The sequence below is a fragment of the Mugil cephalus genome, chromosome 10 (assembly GCF_022458985.1).
Source record: "Mugil cephalus isolate CIBA_MC_2020 chromosome 10, CIBA_Mcephalus_1.1, whole genome shotgun sequence".
NCBI classification, from domain to species: Eukaryota; Metazoa; Chordata; class Actinopteri; order Mugiliformes; family Mugilidae; genus Mugil; species Mugil cephalus.
This window is the reverse complement of record NC_061779.1, coordinates 17,336,235-17,357,657: the sequence shown is the minus strand read 5'-3', so window position 1 is coordinate 17,357,657 and position 21,423 is coordinate 17,336,235. Positions and strand designations below refer to the sequence as shown.

The following is a 21,423-nucleotide window of genomic DNA, read 5'->3' as shown; positions in this document are numbered from 1 at the left end:
TTATTGTTACATTTTATGTATTGTTGTTTTATGTAAGGTGACCTTGAATGTTTTGAAAGGCGCTAACAAACAATTTGTATTATTACTATTATTATTATTAACTGCTGCCCTGTTTTGTTGGCAATGTTCTCTTTTAGCGTGAGCTGTAGAACATGGGGCTTTGTCACATTGGCCAGCTGGCAAATGAAATGTCACCATCATCACTTCTTGAAGCTCTGGAAGCACACAGCTGTTAGTGAAAAGCATTCTATGTCAGCGAAAACACTCACTAGGCTATTGCCATCAAATCACCAGGTGGATGATAGTTCAGTGTTTGGTGGTTCAACAAAGTCAGTCTAACTGGTCCCTTAGAAATCTTTTCTACCTTTTACTTCATGTGTTTGTATATACTACTACTACTCACAAAAAGTTATGGATATCATACTTTCTGGGGATAATTCAGAATGCACCTTAAATGCACTATAACCTTTACAGGCTTAATATGACCTTAACTGAACAGTTCAGTTAAGGTCAAATTAATGCATGCAAACGTCCAACTGTTTAATGTTTCAGTACATATTGCACAACGTGCTGTTCTTTAACAAAGTGATTAACACAATAAAAATCACAATAAGTGTCTAATCCATGAATTGACCACTAAATGTTCTGGCCCAATGACAATTTGTATTTAAACAGTCCTTCTCATAATGCTGTTCACATTTTGACATCATGAGACCAAGGCAACACCTAACAATTGATCAATGCCCATTTGGCCATTGCAAGGCTTCAAACAGGATGTTCTCAGAGGGAAGTTGCCACTGAGCTTGGAGTGTCACAGAGTCTCATCAGCAGGTTGCAACAGAGACTGGAAGAGCCACAGAAAGGCATAGAAGTGGACGTCCTTTGACCACATCTGATGCCCGCTTCATTGTGAACAGTGCCCTGTGGAACCGGTTGATGAATGCCACTAAACTCTAGTCAGACCATTTGAGACCACTTAGGTCTGCCTTCTAGACGACCTGCAAGGGCTCCTTACCACACCACCAGGCACAGGCATCATCATCTTGCATGGGCCAGGGAGCATTTGCGCTGGACGAGGAACCAGTGGGCCTCAGTGCTGTTCTCTGATGAAAGTCGGTTCACCCTGAGCAGAAATGGTGGCTGCCGTAGTTGGAGACGTAAAGGGGATCGCTATGCACTGTTGTCACCAGACGAGCCTTTGGAGGTGGTGGTGTTACAGTCTGGGCAGGTGTGACACTTCTCAGGTAGTCAATACTACCTGAATAACTTCATTAATCCAGTCATTGTGCCTCCGCATGAGCAACGCAGGCATGATTTCATCTCAATGCCCCACCTCACCGAGGTCACATCATCAAGGAATGGCTGCTTGAGGCTGGGGTACCTCATATGCAGTGGCCTGCACTTTCCCCAGACCTCAGTCCCATAGAAAACCTCTGGTCTTGTAGAGGGTCGTTACCCTGTATCCCAGAACATCAATGACCTGAGTGCATTCCTTCAAGAAGAGTGGAATGGCATGCCTCAGCAGACAATTACTCGTCATTGTCAAGCTGTAATTGATGCTTAAGGACACATGACACGTTACTGAGACATTGACATTTTTGGTTTTGGTTTACCCACCACTGTTGTTGGCTTTTCATTCACATAAACTGTTGAAATTGAATGCTGTCACTTAAATACCCCACTTTAATGACATAATATCACTGTAGCATGAACTTTTAACATTTTCCAAACATTTTCCCAGAATGTCCAATATCCCTAACTTATGTATATCCATGCTGTAACGCTGGAATGTGAACTTAACTCAGTGTTATGTTCTAAATGCAGATCATTTGTTATGTATACGCAGTCACGTACTGTGTAATCATTGAGTCTACTTTGTGGCCCAGTACGTAAGTTTGTCACAACAACATGGAGGCTGCGTGGCCTAGGGCGTTTCTGGTGTAATACTGAAAAAGCTGAACCAACATCTGCACATGTGTTAACGTTGCTGTCAAACACTCTAGTGATTGTATAGACTGTAGAAGTGGGTTTACAGCGAAACAGCGCTTGTGTGTATGCATTCATTACCTGTGCTGTGCCTGGAACGAAGAGCAGAGGACAAGCTCTCTTGTGTATGTTTAGAAGAGGAATTGATCATTAAAATGCTGACATTTAAATAAGTTAAATGCATTATGCTAAAATGCCAAAATAACAACGACAACGCGTTGGATATTTTAAGCACCTCTTAGTGACCTTTACCAAGCAATTAATTCCACGTGAAGAGATTTTTAGTGACGCAGGTTGAGCCCTTAAATGAGTACTCTCCATCATCCAGCAGGGCTGCCTAGCAACCAGGTAGCGCTCCAGCAAGCAAGACGAGCAGGGCAAGGAGGGATCAGGTTGAAATCTGAACTACTGTGGCAGAGATCGATATTCACTCCAATTAACCTTTAGTTGTATTTAATATGGAAAATGTGGAATTACTTTTGTTGCTATTCACAGTCTCAGACTGCAAGAAATCTGTCGCTGTTGCTTCACACTTACTCGCACTGAGTGTAAGAAAATATCCTCAGCCATGTAAGTTTTCTCTAAGGAACACAGTAAGATGCCTGCTTTACTTTTTCTCAGCAGAATGAACATCAGAGGAGCAGAAGAATGTAAACAGGAAAGTTAGAAAGATTGCATCTGGTTTAGAAAGTGAGATTGTTCAACAACCTGTATGGTTTTCCTTTGATTTCCTGGTCAAAACACACACTGTGTGTAGTGCTTTGAATCATACATGACTGCACTACGACATCACGATGCGTCATATGTAGAGGTCCAGATTACACGTGATTATTATATTGTTAGAAGTTCAAACCAAACAGCACACACCACCGAAACCAGTGCATTACCACTAGTAGAACAAGACGTCCAAATCATTGTACCGCTGCTCATATTTCTCACAGCTCTCAAAGATGCAGTCGATAGAACACAACACCGTCACAATAATGGTTCTTGTCTAATGCAGTGAAGGAAAATCAATTTCAAAACACTTTAAAACTGCTCTGGGCTTTTAAAGGTTTGAAGGCTATGCAAATTATCATTTAGATTTTTACCCACAATCAAACAGTGCAGTGAAATGGGATTGGCCTTTCACTTGACCCCTTTTACTGTGAAGATTTTTTTATGTGGCGAAGGAGCTGTAGTTTCCCTTGAAATGTTAAAAAATCTCCTCTACAGTGGAAGGCAGTGTGAAAGGGAAAATAATTGGGTGCGTAGACTTTTATTCACTAATGACCACTGGTTGTGCGTGATTAGAGTCTACCCCATTAGATCATTTAATTAGTCTTGACTAACAGTTACCCTAGACAACGAGCATTTGACATGTGGTAGTTCAAGCTACTGTGGCTCAACCACACCACCAGGGCTCTTCAGCTTGAGCCGCGAAGACACACGGACATGATGCACCACCGTTCACTGCCAATTTTTTTGGTAAAATACCCTGGCAGTGCACTGTGGCCTGATAAAACTAATACATTCTAATTCAACATCATAGCGATGGTGTAATAATGTGCCTCTACAGAGAAGAGACAATCGCACAGCAAAATAATAATTAAGTAGCAATAATTATTATATTATAATAATTACTGGTTGAATAGGCTCTCACTGCGGGGCTGTACATCGGAGACGGAGCTTCAAAACTCTCTGTTGTCTTAATTTACGTGTACATTTGAATGCGGGGAGGCGTGTCTTTTCTCCTTGACTGCTAGATCGCCGCTGAGCTCCGAGGGTGCAGGTCCTCGGTGGAGATCATTCACCTCCCCGCTGCGTTTGTGCGCCAAGTGTCAGCTCCGCTTTACCTCACCGTGTCTTTACTGCTGATGCATTGACTTCAAAGTGAGCCTGCTGTGTCAAGATGGCTCCAGAGATGGAAATGCCTACCACACCTCTGCGACTTCATGGTAGTTGATCCTCACCCCCCTAATCCTGTGCCCTGCATGGGCCCTATCTAACAGATGGTAATAATAAACCACCTGTCTTATAAACACTGATTAGGTACGACAGTAAAACCACTGACGGGAGAAGTGAGTTACATTGACCGTTTTGTGACAATACAGTGTTCTGCTGGGGACAAAGAAGGATGCAGTCTGACGTAGACACGCACACAAAAAGGGTTTAGGAGAAACTCGATCAGTCAAAAGTGTTTCGGAGGCAGGGGGATCTACACAATATTAGGCAGGCTTCAGAACATTTTGAGACTGTGTTTTCCAAAAGATTGCCTCTGTTCAAAGTGTAATCTAATAACATGTCATTACCTTGTACACATCCCCAAAGACATTTAGCAACCACTCTAGGAATACCCTTACATAACCGTGTTGACGTAAGTCGGACAACCATAGAGTAAATTCCCATGCTGCAGCTGTGATGTAATAACTGAATATTGGGCAGGGAAAACTCAAAATCCCAGGAATCATTAGGGCCAGCACATTGCGTGGTTACTGTCCTCTGGTGATCTAACAGTATTAAGCTGTTCGACTCAGCACAATAATCCATTGATGGTAACTGAGGAGCAGCTCTCTCCTCAGACCAATAGAGACATTATCTGTGTTGCATAGCGTGTATGCTTCCAGGGCATGCATCGGTAGCCTGTTCTGACTCAAGGAAAGAATCCACCGCCTTCTTCATTGTCCTTTGTTTACCACCAGCTGTCAGAAGAACTGCTTTCGGTGTTCATCAGTTTTCTCCTGCCCTTTCGCCACAAACGAACCTCGTTTGTAATTTCCAACGCAGCAGACCCAGGAGGACGTCAGAAGGAAAACAAGCACTTTAGGTGGTTTGAAGACGTATGAATTTCAACACCCCTGGAGAGCTGAGCAGATCTACTCCATCAGCCCCCCAACACCGCACTTACACACAAAGATGTACCGTTCTCTGTTAGTAGCGCCTGCAATTGACTTAATGCCACATTGACGTCACAGGCAGCTAAATGTGTGACTACAGGAAGATAACTGAAGCATGTTCATGCATCAGTGGTTAACTTGCCTCAGTCTAGTGTGAGGTGCTAGAAAATAATTATCCAGTAATGGTGTTGGTCTCATTAGTGTTGTATGTGTGACCACGTCATCAGCATGTATACAGTACAAATTAGGAGACTCTTTGTCACAGTGACGTACATTTAGCAGGAAGCCACGAATGGAAAATTGCATTGTATTTATTTATTTTTTTAAATAATAACAAGGGCTCTTATTATAAATTAAAACCATTTTGAAGAGAGAATAGAGATAAGGGTACCCACACTTTTTTTTTGAGTTGTGTCTGAGTTGTTTTGATTTATCTGCACATTTGAATGAGCCGCTTGCCAAGTGTCACCACTGAAGGCAAACTTCTCGCTGAATGAAAGTCAGTGTAACTCTTGATCTGGATATTCTTTTGTGCTTTCAAGTGAATCTGATATGAATATTGGGAGGAAGAAATTGACGTAATTGCAGCTCTGATAAGACACAGCCAAAGAGGGTGGATGAGAACACAGTAAGGCTTTTTATCTGCGACATGAATAATTGGAACTGAAATAGACAGCAAAAACACAACTCTGAATCACTTATTCTCAAAGCAGTTTGGGGTTCGGTTTCCATGTATGAGCAACAACACCATTCAGACCTTTGCTTCTGACTTGAGCTTTACACCCTGGGCAGTTATCCGACCACAGATCTTGCAAGCGTTTCTTGGACGTCGCTGGAAGGAATCTGTTTAATCACTGTTGAGTAGTTATCTGAGGATGCTTGGAAATGTGAAACACTTACAGGCTTGCATCTACAGTTACCCGGCTCCACTTTGCCGGAGGCGCTGGGGCCGTCATCTTGCCCTGCATCAAGGAAAACGCGTGCCTTTGTCTTCCCCAGTGACTAGATGTGGTCACATGCAATCAAAGAATCAGAGATTCCCAGATGAGGTAACACAATTTGAAATTGTCACCAGGGTATTTTTCCTCCTTTCCCAGAAACGAACACATCAGCCTAGTGATGCTGAGATTTAGTCAAAGCAAACTGATAACACATCAGACTTATTATTATGGTAATGATGTGAAAACATAAAAGCACCCAATGTCAACTAAAAGGACCCGACATGCCGGTAAAGAATGGTGGCAGTGAGTGTACAAAACCAACATTGAGTTGGAGGATCTGATTGTAATGCTCATTATGAATAAAACGGACACATCCAGGGCCCTTTGTATTTATCAGAACTACTAGACGGACACTGGAAACACTTCAAAGCCTTTGCTCGGCTTCCTCGTGCTGCTACATTCACACCCACTTCACATGCAATTGTGCAGAAGTGAGAAAGGAGCCAGGCTTTTTTGATTCTTGCCTATTTCTATCTCTCCTCTAAGTGGTCTCCTGAATACGCTGTTATTCCTCATGTTCAAGCGATGTTGTGTTTGCCTTCTTTCTGTCTGCCTTCGAGTGTAGTGGACCGTGAGAAATTTGACCTCAAGATTGGGGCTGATTTAAAAAAAAAAAAAAACCCTCGGGATCAACAAAGGCCACAAAGACCTAAACGCCTACTCTTATCTATCCAGCAGTTGGGATAATTTAACTCTGAATATCATTTGTCAGTGAATCACAGAAGTCATTAGGTTACAGCAGAATCAATGGAGTAGTGAAAGTCTGCAGTTGGATTTAAAATCCCGAATGCCACGAGAAGTATAATTCTTCCCCTGGGCACTGTAATGTTGACATTTTATGGCAATCCATCCAATAATTTTTCAAATGTTTCATTTTGGGCCAAGTGATGAAAAACGTCTCCAGATTCCTCCTTCTGGTTTACAAGAACCCCTAACAAGCAAGCATCTCTTAACACTGTCAGGACTTCTGGGATTCAGCAAGGGTCAATGATGCTTGATCTAATCTAAAGAGACCAGATCCTTGTATCCTCAACTTTAAGTTATGCTGTGCTGTAGCTTTAGTATTCCTCAGGGCAATAAGAAATCCATAGCCTTAGCACTAACCATGAGCCGTAATACATTTACTAAGGCTGGTAATTCATTTTGAGTGTCTACAAGAGACGGACATTTCATTGAGGATGAACTACTCGTACTTGTATCTAGAGTCTGTTCAGCTGGAGTGTTATTTTGTGTGTTATCTTCTCCTGGCATTACGTGGTGCTGCCAGACACTCCAGGCACGGTGGTCAGGGGATTTGGAGGCCATTGAGTGAACGTATCCCCTGTTATTTATGGAAAAGAGAACGAGATGAGCAGGCTGTGGAATCTGCTTTTTTATTTTGAGTAACACATTTGTTCACAGTTGCTCCCCCGCACCCACACACTGCTTTGTTCCTATGATACAATTATTGTTATTATTATTTTTTATAACAGAACATCTTTTTATTCACTAACTGGCGATCTCTCGGGAATTCACACCTTTTTCGCTTTGTCTTCCTCCTGTCTTCAGCAGCTTCTAATTTCCATGGCGCGTATTCTGTCACAAAACAAGGAGGGTGGAGAGAGCATTGTTTGTAACTCGTTATCATGTGCCGAGGTTTTTGGACAGTCTCCGCTCCAGGTGGTGTTATCTGGTCTCTGTCTTTTTCTTCTTTGGGTTTATGTTAAAGTGGTAAGGTCTCATCTAGTGTACATAATATTACATTTGCCTATTGTTGGTTATTAAGAAGATGATTAATTTGCCAATAAAAAAAAATGCACTTTTGACATTCAAGGACTAAGTCTCTCTTTAATTCTTACTCTCACAAAAAGCCCCTCTTTGGGAACGCAAGCCTCTACTCCAGTGAACTGAATACGGATCAAAGTCTCAAAGTTAATTTATCTTAAAACGTCACCTATGGCCACCCGGGAGAATGACGGCAGACTCACTAGTTGCTCTCAGTGGAGGCATCGTCGTCAAAGGTGGTTTCAATCATGAAAGGTGCTTTCAATAATGAAGAAGCAATTGGTCCATCGGCAGTTGCTAGGCAACTGCATCAGCATTACTGTTGCAAGTCAAGGAGCACTGGTAGGGAAATATAAAGACGGAGACGTGCAAGGATATTTCAGCTTGGGGTTTTCTGCCTGCGTAGAGGCAGCACTGCTTTATCACAGATGTTCATGATTGATGGCCACGATGGCAAATCAACAGCGGAGGATCCACAAAGTCATTGCTTGAGTTTTACATCATTTATACGAGGGTAATGCAATAAATGGATCAGACAACCTCAGTGAAGTGGTGATAAAAGCAGGTGATGCATGGTTTTACATTTCTGTGAATGGGAAGGTTGGATGATATGACTAGTCAATTTTCTGCATGAACTGGGGCAGGGTTTGAGGTCGAATTGGATGCAGAATCTGCGGTTTCGGACATAATTTAGGGGTAATGTGTGTGCAAATGTCACATTACAAGGATGCAGTGTAATCAGGCAAACTGGGCTGACCTTTATATGTTTGATTTTTACTGATGGACAAAACTAGCAACACAATTTAGCCCGAGGCCAGTGTCTCTTGAGGAATTCACAAATTGACTAAGCATAAAAACAAATGTAATTCCCTGAGCAGAGCAAACACACAAAGAAGAGTTTTGCACCAAACTTTCCAATTTGCAAAATAAGAGCAAACAAACCCAGGTCCGCTGTATTTATCCATTCTTTGCACATGCAGAAAAATGTGACTTCTTTAAATGCATTGAAAACGACATTAATTGTACAAATAAAATCAATAAAACTTATGTACACATTTTCAAACGTTTTGCTTTGAGATCCAGCCCTCGCCTACAGCAGTTCCCGAGGCCCATTCTCAAAACCAGTGTCTGCTTTAGTGGTGAGACATGGGTGTGCCAAACTTTGCCTAGCTTTTCTTTCTGCTGATCCTTTGTGCAGATTGAAAAAGACAAATTCTTCGTGCGAGAGTGTGTGGGAGTTAAGCAGAGTATTTGACAACAGAGGCCGGAACACATGCTGTGTAACCTTCATTGGCCTGTGCAGTGTTATGAATGCGTTCCAGTACAATTGAATGTCATCGTGCCGCACCATATGTATCTGTAACACAAGTGCACTCAGACATGGCTGTCCCTCACAAACCGGCATCTTTTCTCACTATGACGGGACATTCCTTCATTTGTTAGCTATTGCGTAGGCATTCCAATGATGTCGTTAGTAGGGGGGAGTGGCCACTGTGGACCGTCCCACAGATACTTGAGCAGTTTGGGATCTAGTGAATTTGGAGGGCAGGTCAACACCTCACGTTTTCTTGAGTTGTTCCCAAACCAGTTTTTTGTGTGTGTGTGTCTGTGTCAGGCTGCATCCTGCGGGGGATGGCTGCTGCCATCAAGGAGTGTCATTGCTATGGGGTGGGGGTGCCTGGTCTGGCCTGGTCTGGTCTAGGTGGGTGTACATGTCAACGCAACATCCACATGAATGCCAGGTCCAAAAGTTTCCCAGCAGTTTATAAAATATTCAGATAATCCAGTAATGACCAGCCGACTGTATTTGTAGTATAGTTCTGTTCATATTGATTTTTTTTTTCTTTTCCTGTCGACATAGACCTCTGTTAGAAACTCTGTCCTCGTCCTTAAGAGTGGAGTTCAATACTGCTCCTGTTTTACTCCCCCACAGAACTTCCCTGTGGATTAAACATCAATTTTCACACAGGCCTCACGTTTGTGCGTTCATTGTTGGCTCCAGTTGGCTCACAGTGGAGGTCCCATTGTCGAGTCAATGAGGAGCTCTCTTGATTTGACAAGTGCTTGTCCCCATTTAATCCACAGGCACTATTCATTATTGCTGATCGATGGGACCATTACAGTGCACCCTGCCATCCCAGTTAACAAGCAACAAAGGCAGAACACAACTAAAGGAGTCGAAACGTCTATATGTGTTCTGTGATACATTTCACCATGCGTATAAACATTATTGTTAGAATGTTCAGCTCAGAGGCTTATTGAGAACAAAAAAGAAGCTTTTTACACAACTACACGTGGCATAAAACAAGTTAGATTAAATGGAAGAAAATACAAAATGAAAAAGCAGATTTAGTCATTATTCATTGATAAATAAATCATAAATGTGTGTGTCAAGTACTTAAGGGAATTCTGCAGACGTCAAAACCATCTTCCTCTTACTGCGTTTCATGTTTTTATTGGAACTTTGAATCGATGTGGACAGTGAGACTGTCCGTCTTCAGGAAGCTCACATCCGTTAACGCGCGTTTGCTTCTATATGTGGCTGTAACAGCCTGTCACTAGCGGATCCATTGACTTTCTCAGCATGCATCTGCGTCCATCGGACATCTGGCTCTTGCTTACAGCCTGGCTTAAGAGGACGGTTTAATGTTTGCCTGTATTTGCTAGACCCGTATTATGTAATTGCGTTGCATAAGTCATGTCCTCAAGGGAATCATTTGTAGATTGGTAGATACAGTACCTCTCCCTGACTGTGCCAAGAAGTGTCTCGTTAAGAGACTTCACTGTTTTTTATTAATTCTAACACGCTGATCAGTGTTCATATTTTTCTTTAGCAGCTTTTCTTTGTTCTTCCTTTGTTCTTTCTGTCTGTCATTTATTTATTACGATGTATTAACTTTTCCCTCCGACAACACCAACCATGTGCCTCTCTCTTCCACGTCTGTTTCAGGTGTGCACCATGGCCTCTAAACCTCACGCCCCTCTAATGAAGAAGCACAGCCAGACGGACTTAATAAGCCGTCTGAAGAGCCGGAAGATCCTCGGAGTTGGTGGCGAGGATGATGATGGCGAAGTGCACCGCTCAAAGGTCAGATTACTTCATGCGATCTTATTCCAGTCAATTTGCTTCAGTAATGCAGTCATCAGGCTCAAATGGCAAACAGTGCATTAGCACAACAAACAAGCCGGTCATAAATGTAAGCGCGTGCTAAACTATCATCAGTCAGATTGTTATTATTGTTGCGTTGCATGAGCGAGAAATGGCACTCCACCGCGGATGCATTTGTTAACCCCGGAGAAGAGCTATGGATTCTTTTTAAAAACCACAGTGAGCTGCTAATTGGCTCATCACTCGCGTAGCGTCCCATTGTGTGCATTCGCCCCTTATGCTTCGGTGAATCTAGATCATGTAATCTTCCGAGCTCTTGCAGCTCCACTGAGATGTGACCGGCCCCCCCCCCCGGGAGACCGCCTGCCTCTTACTTCTCATCTATTATATTCCTGGATTTGCACATGCATATGGACAATGCGTGCCGAAACACAGCAGCTGGGAGGAGACGCACAAAAAAAACCCGCTTGTCGCATGCATTCATTCATATGGAGCTCTGCAGTGGCAAGACGACAATAATAACGTCTTGTTCCACTTCGCCGGACTCAAATATCACAATTTTAATATTTTTTTGTCTTTTATATCAGATTGCGTTACAAAGAGCATAGGCACGGCAGGCTGTTCTTCACTGAAATATTAATCAGACGAGTGGGAGAAGGGAACAGAACAGAAGGGAACAGGCATACGGTGGTGGCTGAAGGCTCGTGATGAGATGTCAGGCCTCTTTCCCTCGGCCCTCCTGAGTGTTTGTTTTCTCTCTCAATGTTGTAGCACAGAGTTTAACCCAGACATCTGCCACTCAGATCTCCTCTGCAGAGAGCACTGATGGAAACAGATAAATAGACTGATCCGACACAGATGAGCCGCAACATTACGACCACTGACAGTGGATAAGATTGAACGTCTTGTGATGCTCTGCTGGGAAACCTTTGGACTTGGCATTTTTTGTGGATGTAAACATATCTCATTCACCTACATCAGACCATGCACCCTTACCCCGTAGCAACGACATTAATCAGGATGCAGCCTGACACAGACACACAAAAAAATGGTTTAGGACAACTCAAAAAACACGAGAAACAGCACAAGGCGTTGATCCAAATTCACAAGATCTCAACCTGCTCAAGTATCCTTGAGATACACTGGAACAAGCCTGATCCGCAGAGGCCCCTCCCCTCAACTCATATGACCCAAAGGCCCCCACTAACAACATCCTATTACAGACAGGACAACCTCAGACGACCCAGTGTCCATTCTCTGGTCAGTCACAACTGTGTAGGAAGGTGGTCATAATGTTATGGATGTTGGGTGTAATGCGTTGCGGTTAGACACCGTAATGATTAAATAGTATTTTGAAAACACTCTGCACGAATGCGATCTATAAGTGGTGTTTTAAAAAACGTCTCCATTTGACTGCGACATTGACCCGCGTTTAAAAATAAATTGTCGCCGGCACAATGTAAATTGGTCACTCGTTCTCCTCCATTGTGCAGCTGCTCTTGTTTTCCCATTTATCCTTGCTATAAGTGTTTAGTGGAAATGAGGGCCAAGGGACCTAAAGGTAAGGTTAGCTGGATATGAGTTGGTTCGGAGAGGAAACGGTTCACTTTATCCCAGTGCTCGCTGCAAACAAAGGAGGGAAGTGCTCCTGTATTCCGCTGACTGTCTCTTCCTGCCTCCTTCACTACTGACAGATAAGAATATTGTTTCTATTACAAATATGTGAGCGAGAGAAGGACGTGTTGCGTTGGTACCTGTGCTGCTTATTACTTATATGATTTCAGCTCTTAATAATGTGATACTGAAGTGCTAAGGTGAAACCAAGCTATGCTAACATGAACCCACACTTTCATAAATACATGTCGAAGTTTGTTGTGATTTGACGAATGTTCAGACATGTGAAATGGTGATTAGCATCTGATTAGCATCTGCACAATCTGAGAAATTTCAACTGATATCCCTCAGACGGAAAGCATACATACTCAGATAATAGCGTCTACATCTGAATGTTTTTCTGATCCGTGGTTGAAAAGTGGCCCTTTGTTCGCTGAATGGCGCTGGCTGAGTGACTGATGAAAATGCCAGAGCACGGCAGCTGTGATTAACCGTCTCTCGGCGCTAACAGCATTGTGCATTTATTAGTTTTCCTGTTTCTCCCTCTCTCTCCCCGCCTCCCTTCCGCCATTTTCCACCCCAAGCCAGCCTGGTGCCATCAGCTGATGCTCGGCTCCCTTTGAGTATTTCTCATGCCAGTCATGAATATTTATGTGTTCCTGTCGAAATCTGCCCCTGAAACCGTGTCACAGGAAGCCTGATTCACCTGCTCATGTGATCACAGCTGGCAGAAACGGATTTGCGTACAGGCGCTGTTGCTGCAATGCGAGGAGCGATGTAACGGCTCTTTTTCTTTATGCTAATAATATAATAGTTTAACTTTAAGTGAGTCTTCTTAAAACTTCTGCTCTTAATGAGTACAGTGACCAGTGGCAAGGGGAAAATGTATCCAGTTAGTTATGAACTGTGTTTCTATTTAAAAAAAAAAAAATGCATCCAGTTTGGAATAAGCGCGAAAACAGAAACAAAAACACGATCATAGCATTTCATGATATGATTCCTCTGAAAGTCCACAAATGCAAATATAGCGTTACAGTAAGTCGCACCTAGTGGCACGAACAGCCAGTAACTTGTCAGCTGTTGAAGGGGAATTAGGTCTCATTTTTGCATTGTGAAAGTGGTTAAAAAAAACAAAATGAAACAAAACAAAACAAAAAAACACTCATTTGGATCTTTCTGGTCCGTGACATGAATCATTTCGTTTCATTTGCGCTGACATTTCACAGGATTGTCCAACAGAAAACCACTTTCCAGTTGATAGTGAGTTCCTTGTAAATACTGCGAGCCAGAAAATGATTCATCTTCTCTGCCTTCATGGTGCTCATGTGTCAGTGTATTTTTAGTTTCTGTGATGCTATGTCTGACTTCAACACAAGAACACCTTTTGGGGGAAATGGATTTAATGATGATAAACAGTATTTGGGCTGTTTGTTTACCCTCCTGCACTTGTGGATTTTAGGATTTGTACGTTCCGTCAGATATATCCCCCAAATACAGAAAAAACGTGCACATTAAACGTATACAAACAGATACACAGTACTTACAGGAACATGTTAATTATGCTCTAGATTGAGGTTTATATCCCTATTTAAATTCTCAAATGAACCTTCAGTGGTGTTGTAGCCAACTCATTTTGTTTATTTTACAACCCGGTTTTACTATAGATGTCACACAAGGGAACCAATTCTTGAATAAAAAAATGACAATTGTGAACATTGTTAAACAGGGCGGCAAGAACATGCGAGTACATCGGCTGTAAATATGTTGTTTTGACTGAAATGTGTTGATGCATCCTTTTTTCTTTATTCACTTTGGTTATTTCCATCTTTTTTTTTCTATTTGTGACATCACACAAAGCTGAGTTAGCCCAAGTTTTGTCGTTGCCTGCATACATTTTCCAGGAAATGACCAATAAAGCCCAATCCAATACATGCTTTGTAAAAGCACTGCAGCACGGACATTAAGAGTGAGCAACTCAGCGGCAGCATCTGTCGTCTGACCTCAAATCGACCCATTAGTATCAGAGTTTGTGCTTTCAAGTGAGTTTTGTCCTCCTTCCGTTCGTCCTTATCTGTTGCTTTTCGGACACAAACTCAACAAAGACTCTCCAGAGCAGATGCTAATGGCCGGTACGGCACGGCTGCTTCCCAGAGCATTTACTGGTTTTATTTCTGTCTGCACCGATTAAATCTAAACTCTTGATAAAAAAGTTCAAACTGGGCTCTTTATTCGTGCACGTCATGGTGAAACACGTCATTATAATTATTGAATAAAAGTTTGCAGTTTGTTTATGTGCACATAGACCTTCTAAACATAGATTTCCATTAATGTTGGACTCTTAAGTGGCGTTAACAAGCCACCTACGCTGCTATCATTAGGTTAAAGTTTGAAAGATTTCATATTAACATATTTTATTATGAGAAATGTCTGAATAAAAGTAAAATAAATAAATAAAAAAATTGTTAATGTTTTCTAATGTGAAATTTCCACATTCTTGGGTGTTTGCCAAACTGCGTTTTACCCAGTCAACAATCTGAAACACTGAATTGATTATCAGATGTGTCGATGCATTTGATGTGTATCGGCGGTTCATTTAATTGTGTCGTGAAAATAAAGTTGCTCTTTGATGTTTCTCCTAACGGATATTACCAGAGAAATGTTTCGTTGTGTCCTCCTGATGCTGCTAAAAGAAAGGATTCATTCTGTGTGACATTTAATAAAATGCGAACTGTTCTGTGTTTGTGTTCGACTGGAGCGAACTAGTGGTGCCTTTAGAAACGGCGTCTCTCAGGGTTCTCGGATCATCTCAGCAGTTCTTGCACTGCTTCGGGCTTTCAGGATTATAAATTGAGTTTTGTGTGGTGCTATTGTTGCCAGGATTTGTGGCAATGCTTTCATTCTGCCGTACACATGGAGGTTATTCATGCAGGAGTCACTGTGAGATGTTGTCATGGCGTACTCTTGTTTTCTTCAGGAGGTGATTAAGGAGGTGAGGACGCTGACAGTCCCTAATTAACATATTAATTGGCCCTCCTCTAACACTCAGCCTCTTCTTTTTTTCTCCACTGTATTGTTTCGTGCGCTTCTTTCCCAGCAGCTCGCTTCAGACGCGTTCTCCGCAATCAATCCGCGCCCGTGGAGCGCGTTTTAATCTTGGTTACGTTGTGAAGATGACATGATAGTGATTGCGTTTTACCTTTTCATGCCTCTCATAACTCATTCCCTTCTTCTTCTGTCTCGCCTTGTTTGCTCACAGATCAGTCAGATGCTCGGAAACGAGATGAAGTTCGCCGTGCGGGAGCCTGTCGGCCTGAGGTGAGATTTCAGCTGCTCGCTTTACTCATCGTTAGCAGGCCCACGGCCAGCTCGGCAGACTGCGTGAGGCCGTCTGTGTTTCCAGTTTCTGGTGGAGTTCGACGCCTTGTCAAGTCTGAGAAAACACCTGTTCGGGCAATATTTGCCGTAGGAAGGATACAGCATGTCATGTAATCTCTCTCTCTCTCCTCAGGGTGTGGATACTCGTCTCGGCGTTGGGTTTCACAGTTGTGGCTCTGATGGTAAGTGCCGCTTGAATTATTAATCGTGAAGAAGAAGTTGTTTCGCTGCCGTGGCATTGACGTGACTAATTTCACTGTAACCCGGCGAGGGGCACATCTGGTGGGACAACTCCGCCTTTGTCCGCCACGCCGTGTAAATTCTCAATATCCTCAGTGTCCGGCCCATACGCAGTGAAACTCACTGACAAACAGGAAGACCTCAGGAAAGGACAGAATGCGGTTGTGTTAATGTGTTGCGTTGTGCTTTTATTTCCCTACACAGGCTCTGGTGTTTCCCAACCAGCTATATGAGGTTGTTTTTGAGGAGGAGCTCACCACAACTAGCATCTCTATCCGCCTGTATGGAGGAGCGTTGCTCAGTAAGTCCACAGGCAGATAATAAATTCATGCTCCCTTCATGCGTAGCAGCAGCACATAGTGACTACACATCATGAATGAGCGCTTTCATGATGCTGACATGCGACGTTTTTTTAAAAAAATGCACTATATTTATGTACTTGCTAAACTGTACTCGGCTCAAGTACACGTGATCTCTTCTATCGCAGTCCCTGCAACTCACACACACTCATTCAGTTACTGTATAAAGACTGTTATTGCTTCAGATCCTTTCCTTTAGGGCACAAACAGAGGCCGTATAATTCGGTCCAGTTCTGTGTATCTACAGTTCACTACGAGGCCATGTTAGAAGATCAGAGTCCACCTCTCCAGAAGACTAACAGCTATTGCTTCTGAGGCCTCGTATATCAAGTTGAGATGTAATGGGAACAGAGTACGAGTGCGTGCGTGAGCTTGAATTCCTCCCCTCCGAGTTTGAACTCGTGGAGGAGGGGGTGTATTCATTTACATTGAAATTAGGCATTTTTTTGTTTTTTGTTTTTTTTGCTCTTCTGTGCCACGTCATCCACTGAAGATTTTAGCCCGTATTGATCATCACAATTATGTAAGCCTGGGAGAAATGGGAGAAATGATTTTAATGCCCCTAACTGCACACTGACACAACACTCAGTCAGGTGATTTCAGGGTGTGTGATGGCACTCTGACAAAGGGGCTAGCAGCGCACAGTTTGTTCCTTTGTTAGACTAGATTTTGCCGACTAAGTCATGTCATATCATTCACTAAAATGCCAACACCTAGTTGTTATATGGACCTTGTACAGAGCACAGAATATTACATCCATCTGATGAGATGGGACAAAAACCTGTACCCTAGCGCGCTGCATGTCTTTTTGATAAATCAGCTATGTAAAATCCAATGCAATAAATAAATAATCCTCTGTCTTATGACTGAGGAGAGGTAAATCCTTGATTGCATGTCTCCATGAAGGAAGAAATGACTGAACCAGCTTTATAAGGCCAGCTAAAGACAGGCTTCTGTATTATAAATGTCAGCAGAGCTCTGGGGATTAGTGAAGAACAAGCATGGCATCTTGCAGTATAGGGGGGCGAAAGGATGGGGTCTCATCTGCCACACAGATGGAACCTGGCAGGGACACTGCACAGTCCATCAGCCCTCCCACCTTACTGCCTACCCCTTCTCGTTTCCATAGTCTCACTGGTCCGTGTGGGCGGGAGCGAAAATGCAGGAAAATGAACTGGAGGGAGAGCACGCAATGAAATGATTGAGCGAACACTTTTATCAGCATCAGTGAGTCAGAGCATTTGGCTCGATCAATAGGCCAATTATCGCATGGCATCACAGTGAAGCTGGGGCACAGCTGCAAGTGAACTGTTCTGGTGGTAGTTGTGTTAGCGGAATTGTTGTCGTCGCCTTTTTCCCGAGTTGCTGCTCTTTTCTTCATTTGTTGTCATTCCCATGCCCCTCAACCTATAAATGTCTTCTCATCCCAACCTTTTCCAGGCCTGGCCCTCATCATGTGGAACGGCCTCTACACAGCAGAAAAGGTCATCATCCAGTGGACTCTGCTAAGTGAAGCCTGCTACTTTGCCGTCCAGTTTCTAGGTGATTACCTCTTCTGAGACGCGGTTTTACAAATCCAGTTTTGTCTTCTTGCCTCTGGCCGTGAGAAAGCTTCTGAGGCGACCCTTTTCTATCTCGCTGTGATAGAGCTGAGCTGTTACATTTACAAATGAATGCGCTGATAGTGCCCTCTTGTGTTTAGTGTGTGGAGTCACAGCCTTTAATTACTTAGGATGGTACACTGTGCAATAGAGTCAGATCAGTGCAGTACAAAAACAATATCTAAAATTCTAACTTCCCTCTGTGTTTCTATCTTTCTGTCACATATCAGTAAAGAAACACATATGTAGAAACATAAGAAAGGATTTTTTTTTAAAGGAGAACTCCTAAAAAAATATTCCAGCAGATTGTAAAGAAATGGAAAAGTCTCCTTCCAGATAAAATCTCCAGTGAGCCAACCTCGTGTTAATATGTTGCTTTGCGGTTTCAGTGACATGCATCACTCTAATGGAGCTCGGCATCCTGCCCAACGGCGCCATCCTCCTGCTCCTCAGCCGAGTACTCTTCTTGGTCGTCACCGTCGCTTACTACTACCACCTGGGCCGAAAGCCCAAGAAGATCTGAGCTGTGAACTGTGGGGAAACTTCCAGGGTGGGGACTCTTGAGCACAGATCACAAACGTGGGTTCAGAAGGTTTGGATTAGTATTTGATTGGGACTCGGATCATTACTTTGCCAGTCAATGCCCCCTGCCCCCTAGTGTGGGACCTAGCCTTATGTAAGCCCCGGTGTTTAACAGATGAGCACAGTCTCACGTCCCAGACTCTACAACAACAACAACGAGAAACTTCATAGTGAATGTGACCTACTCTTACACTGGACTGTGAGGCCAGGCCCCTCTCAACACTCTTCCCTCCCTCGTGCGTTGCTGTTCTCTAAAGAAAGAGCTAGCGGTTTGTAGTGCGTTGCAATCTCGTGTCACCTGGTTATTAGTATGTACAGTATAGGGTAATTTTTAACACTTGACTGTATTGTCCATGTACGGCTACATGACTTCTGGGCTCAGTATTTGGTGTATTCTGTTGACTTTGGCTCTTGAAATTGTTTCTTAATCACAACCAAGGACCAAGAGTTTGTGCTATCTTGTGTTTCCCGTTTGATACTGTTGATGTATATCATATTATATGTACGCTAAAGCCAAGCCTGCATATCTGAACTCATGCATGCCTTCTGACAGCTCTCCAGTGAGCCCACTCACTGGAAAAAAAACACACAAAAAAACATGCTGGATGAGTGACAGTGAATCTTTTCTTACACTGCTTCTTAGTCAGCGCTCTGAGGAAACTCTTAAAGAACAGCTTTTACTCTAAATCACAGGCTCAGGCTCATTCAAGCTGACAAGAAAAAAAATTGAAAACGTTTTTCAGGGACATCTTATTTTTATTCCTTGAGCTATCAATCAAAAGGTTCTCTCAAAGTGAACGGGGATTACTTTGTACAGTTCACTACTGAGATCAATGCAGGCGTGTTAAGTGACTTGTACAGAAACGCAGCGTCGTTCTCTCCACGCGGGACTCGCGTAGCCCTGAATAATATTCTGACCTTTACCGTAAAGCTAGTGTGAGAAGACGAGCACGTCACCGCGCGAGATAAACAAACCAGAGCTGGCTCTTCTTTAGCGATGTAGCACAGATCTTTTTTTATTTAACATACACCATATCCTTAGTCTTGCCTTAAAACTACTCAAAAGAACAGTCATCAACACTGCATCTTCTTGTAAATGTGTAAATAAAAGTATTTACTATCATGTGGTGTTCTTGTGAACCAAACAGGGAACTTATTCAGTATTAGTTAAGTGATTTTTTTTCACAGGTTAATCCTACTCTCTGCGTGTTTTATTTTTATTTTTTGTACCTATTTAAGTGACATCTGTCTTTTAACATCTTGCATGCAATATAATCCACCAAATGAAATAGGTCAAGCTTTGTAGCAAGCTGTCACCAACTAGAAAGTACAGCTAATAATTGTCAAGATGCAAATAGCAGTGAACGGGTACAATAACCAAAAGTGAGAAAACAGAAACCTGAGAAGAAGGAAAAGTTGACCTATAGGGAAGTTAAATTATATGTACGTTATAGCAGTTCTAACCCAACCAGTTCTCCTCCAGTCAGTCAGCTCAGCTTATTTTCTACCTCCCGTTACTTGGCATGTCCTCAGGTACGAGACATCCCAGCTCAGCTTTAGAGCTGCGCCAGCAATGCTAATTTGTCAACTGTGATCTCTGCAACTCATACACTCTATAAATAGGGGGCTTCTTTTGTAAACTTAGCTTGAAGCAGGAGCCCACTGCAGGTCTCCAAAGGTGGTCCGCATTGTTGCAAATGACCACGTTGAGCTGTGCCCTAGAAGGGAGTGGTCCTGAGGTCGGAGTTATTGTGGGTTTGCAGATGCAAGTCCAGCTCTGAAGGCAGATGTGCTTGTTACTTGGGCGAGCTTCGGTTCAGATAGGGAACATGGGTGAGGTCTCCCGTCCCCCTGAAAAGTAGTAATTATCCTTCTTTCCAGTGTTTAATTAGCTGCGGCTCTCCAGAGTGACACTGTGTGCCCCAACCTGCTCCGTCCTGACTAGCATGATAATTACGGACCAGAAGAGAAAAGTCGTTCCATTTCCGTCAACTCTACAAGCCTCAAACCATCAGCCTTGTGAAATGTTCAAAGGTCTGTGAAGCGGGATATTTTTGGAGAGATCGGCAATTTCGGGGGCGGGCAGACGGAGGGAGGTAAAGAAGCGTCGCTTTCATCCTCCCGCTTCTCTGACGTAAATATTGCATTGGTAACTTGTGTCCTTGAAAATAGTGAGTTGAGCTGTTCCTTCCCTCATCCAACATACAATATACTGTTGTGAATAGCATACCTTGTATAACAGTTTCAAATTGTAGCATTGTGTTTTTATGTATATATGTGGTATATTGTACCTCAATGCATTGTTATGGGGTTCCATTATTTAGTTTGAAATAAAGAACACTTGTTTATTTTGAAGACTTGTTCATCCTTTCTCATAAAGATGCATGACTGTAACTATCAATCCTAACCCCCAAACCTCTCCCAGGGCGCCAGACCGGTAGTGGCAGCAGAGAAAGAAATTCACCTTGAGGCATCAATTAAGAGGAAAAAAATACTTGTTTGTGCAACTTGTGGTTTTGCTACCACCATCTTGCTTCCACCCAGAAACTTGACACACCACCTGATGTCTGCATGGTTATTAGGCACTCATTTTTATTTACAGTACCCCTCTCAAATCAGTTGAATCCCATTCAACCAGAGCAGTCTGGTTTGAACTTTAATTTATTTATTACCTGAATACTAGTGTCATGTTAATATGGGAGGTGATACCCAGCAGGAAGTGTGAAGCACTGACTTTAAACCCCAGTTATTCAGTTAAACTGAAGGAGGAACAACCTTGAACAGCTTCCACCTACCTAGACTAACATTAAAAGTAGAGCCCCTTGAGCATTAGTTCCTGCTAAATTCGTCTGAATGCATCATTCCACAAAACAGAAACCACAGCATGTCCCAACAAAGAAACACAAGAGCGCTGAT

The 21,423-nt window shown here is 42.9% G+C and overlaps 1 protein-coding gene across 3 annotated transcripts in view; it reads left to right on the top strand.

The window, feature by feature from the left end:
* Positions 1–20,862, top strand: part of LOC125014928 (tumor protein p53-inducible protein 11-like) — a 34,711-nt gene extending 13,849 nt beyond the window's left edge. For all 3 annotated transcript variants that reach the window (XM_047596471.1, XM_047596472.1, XM_047596474.1), the window contains 6 exons: positions 10,578–10,715; positions 15,607–15,665; positions 15,859–15,907; positions 16,170–16,266; positions 17,765–17,866; positions 18,315–20,862. In XM_047596471.1, coding sequence (XP_047452427.1) covers positions 10,587–10,715; positions 15,607–15,665; positions 15,859–15,907; positions 16,170–16,266; positions 17,765–17,866; positions 18,315–18,448 — 570 coding nt within the window. In that variant the 5' untranslated portion in view covers positions 10,578–10,586 and the 3' untranslated portion in view covers positions 18,449–20,862. The remainder of the gene's footprint in view (positions 1–10,577; positions 10,716–15,606; positions 15,666–15,858; positions 15,908–16,169; positions 16,267–17,764; positions 17,867–18,314) is intronic.
* The last annotated feature ends 561 nt before the right edge of the window (positions 20,863–21,423 follow it).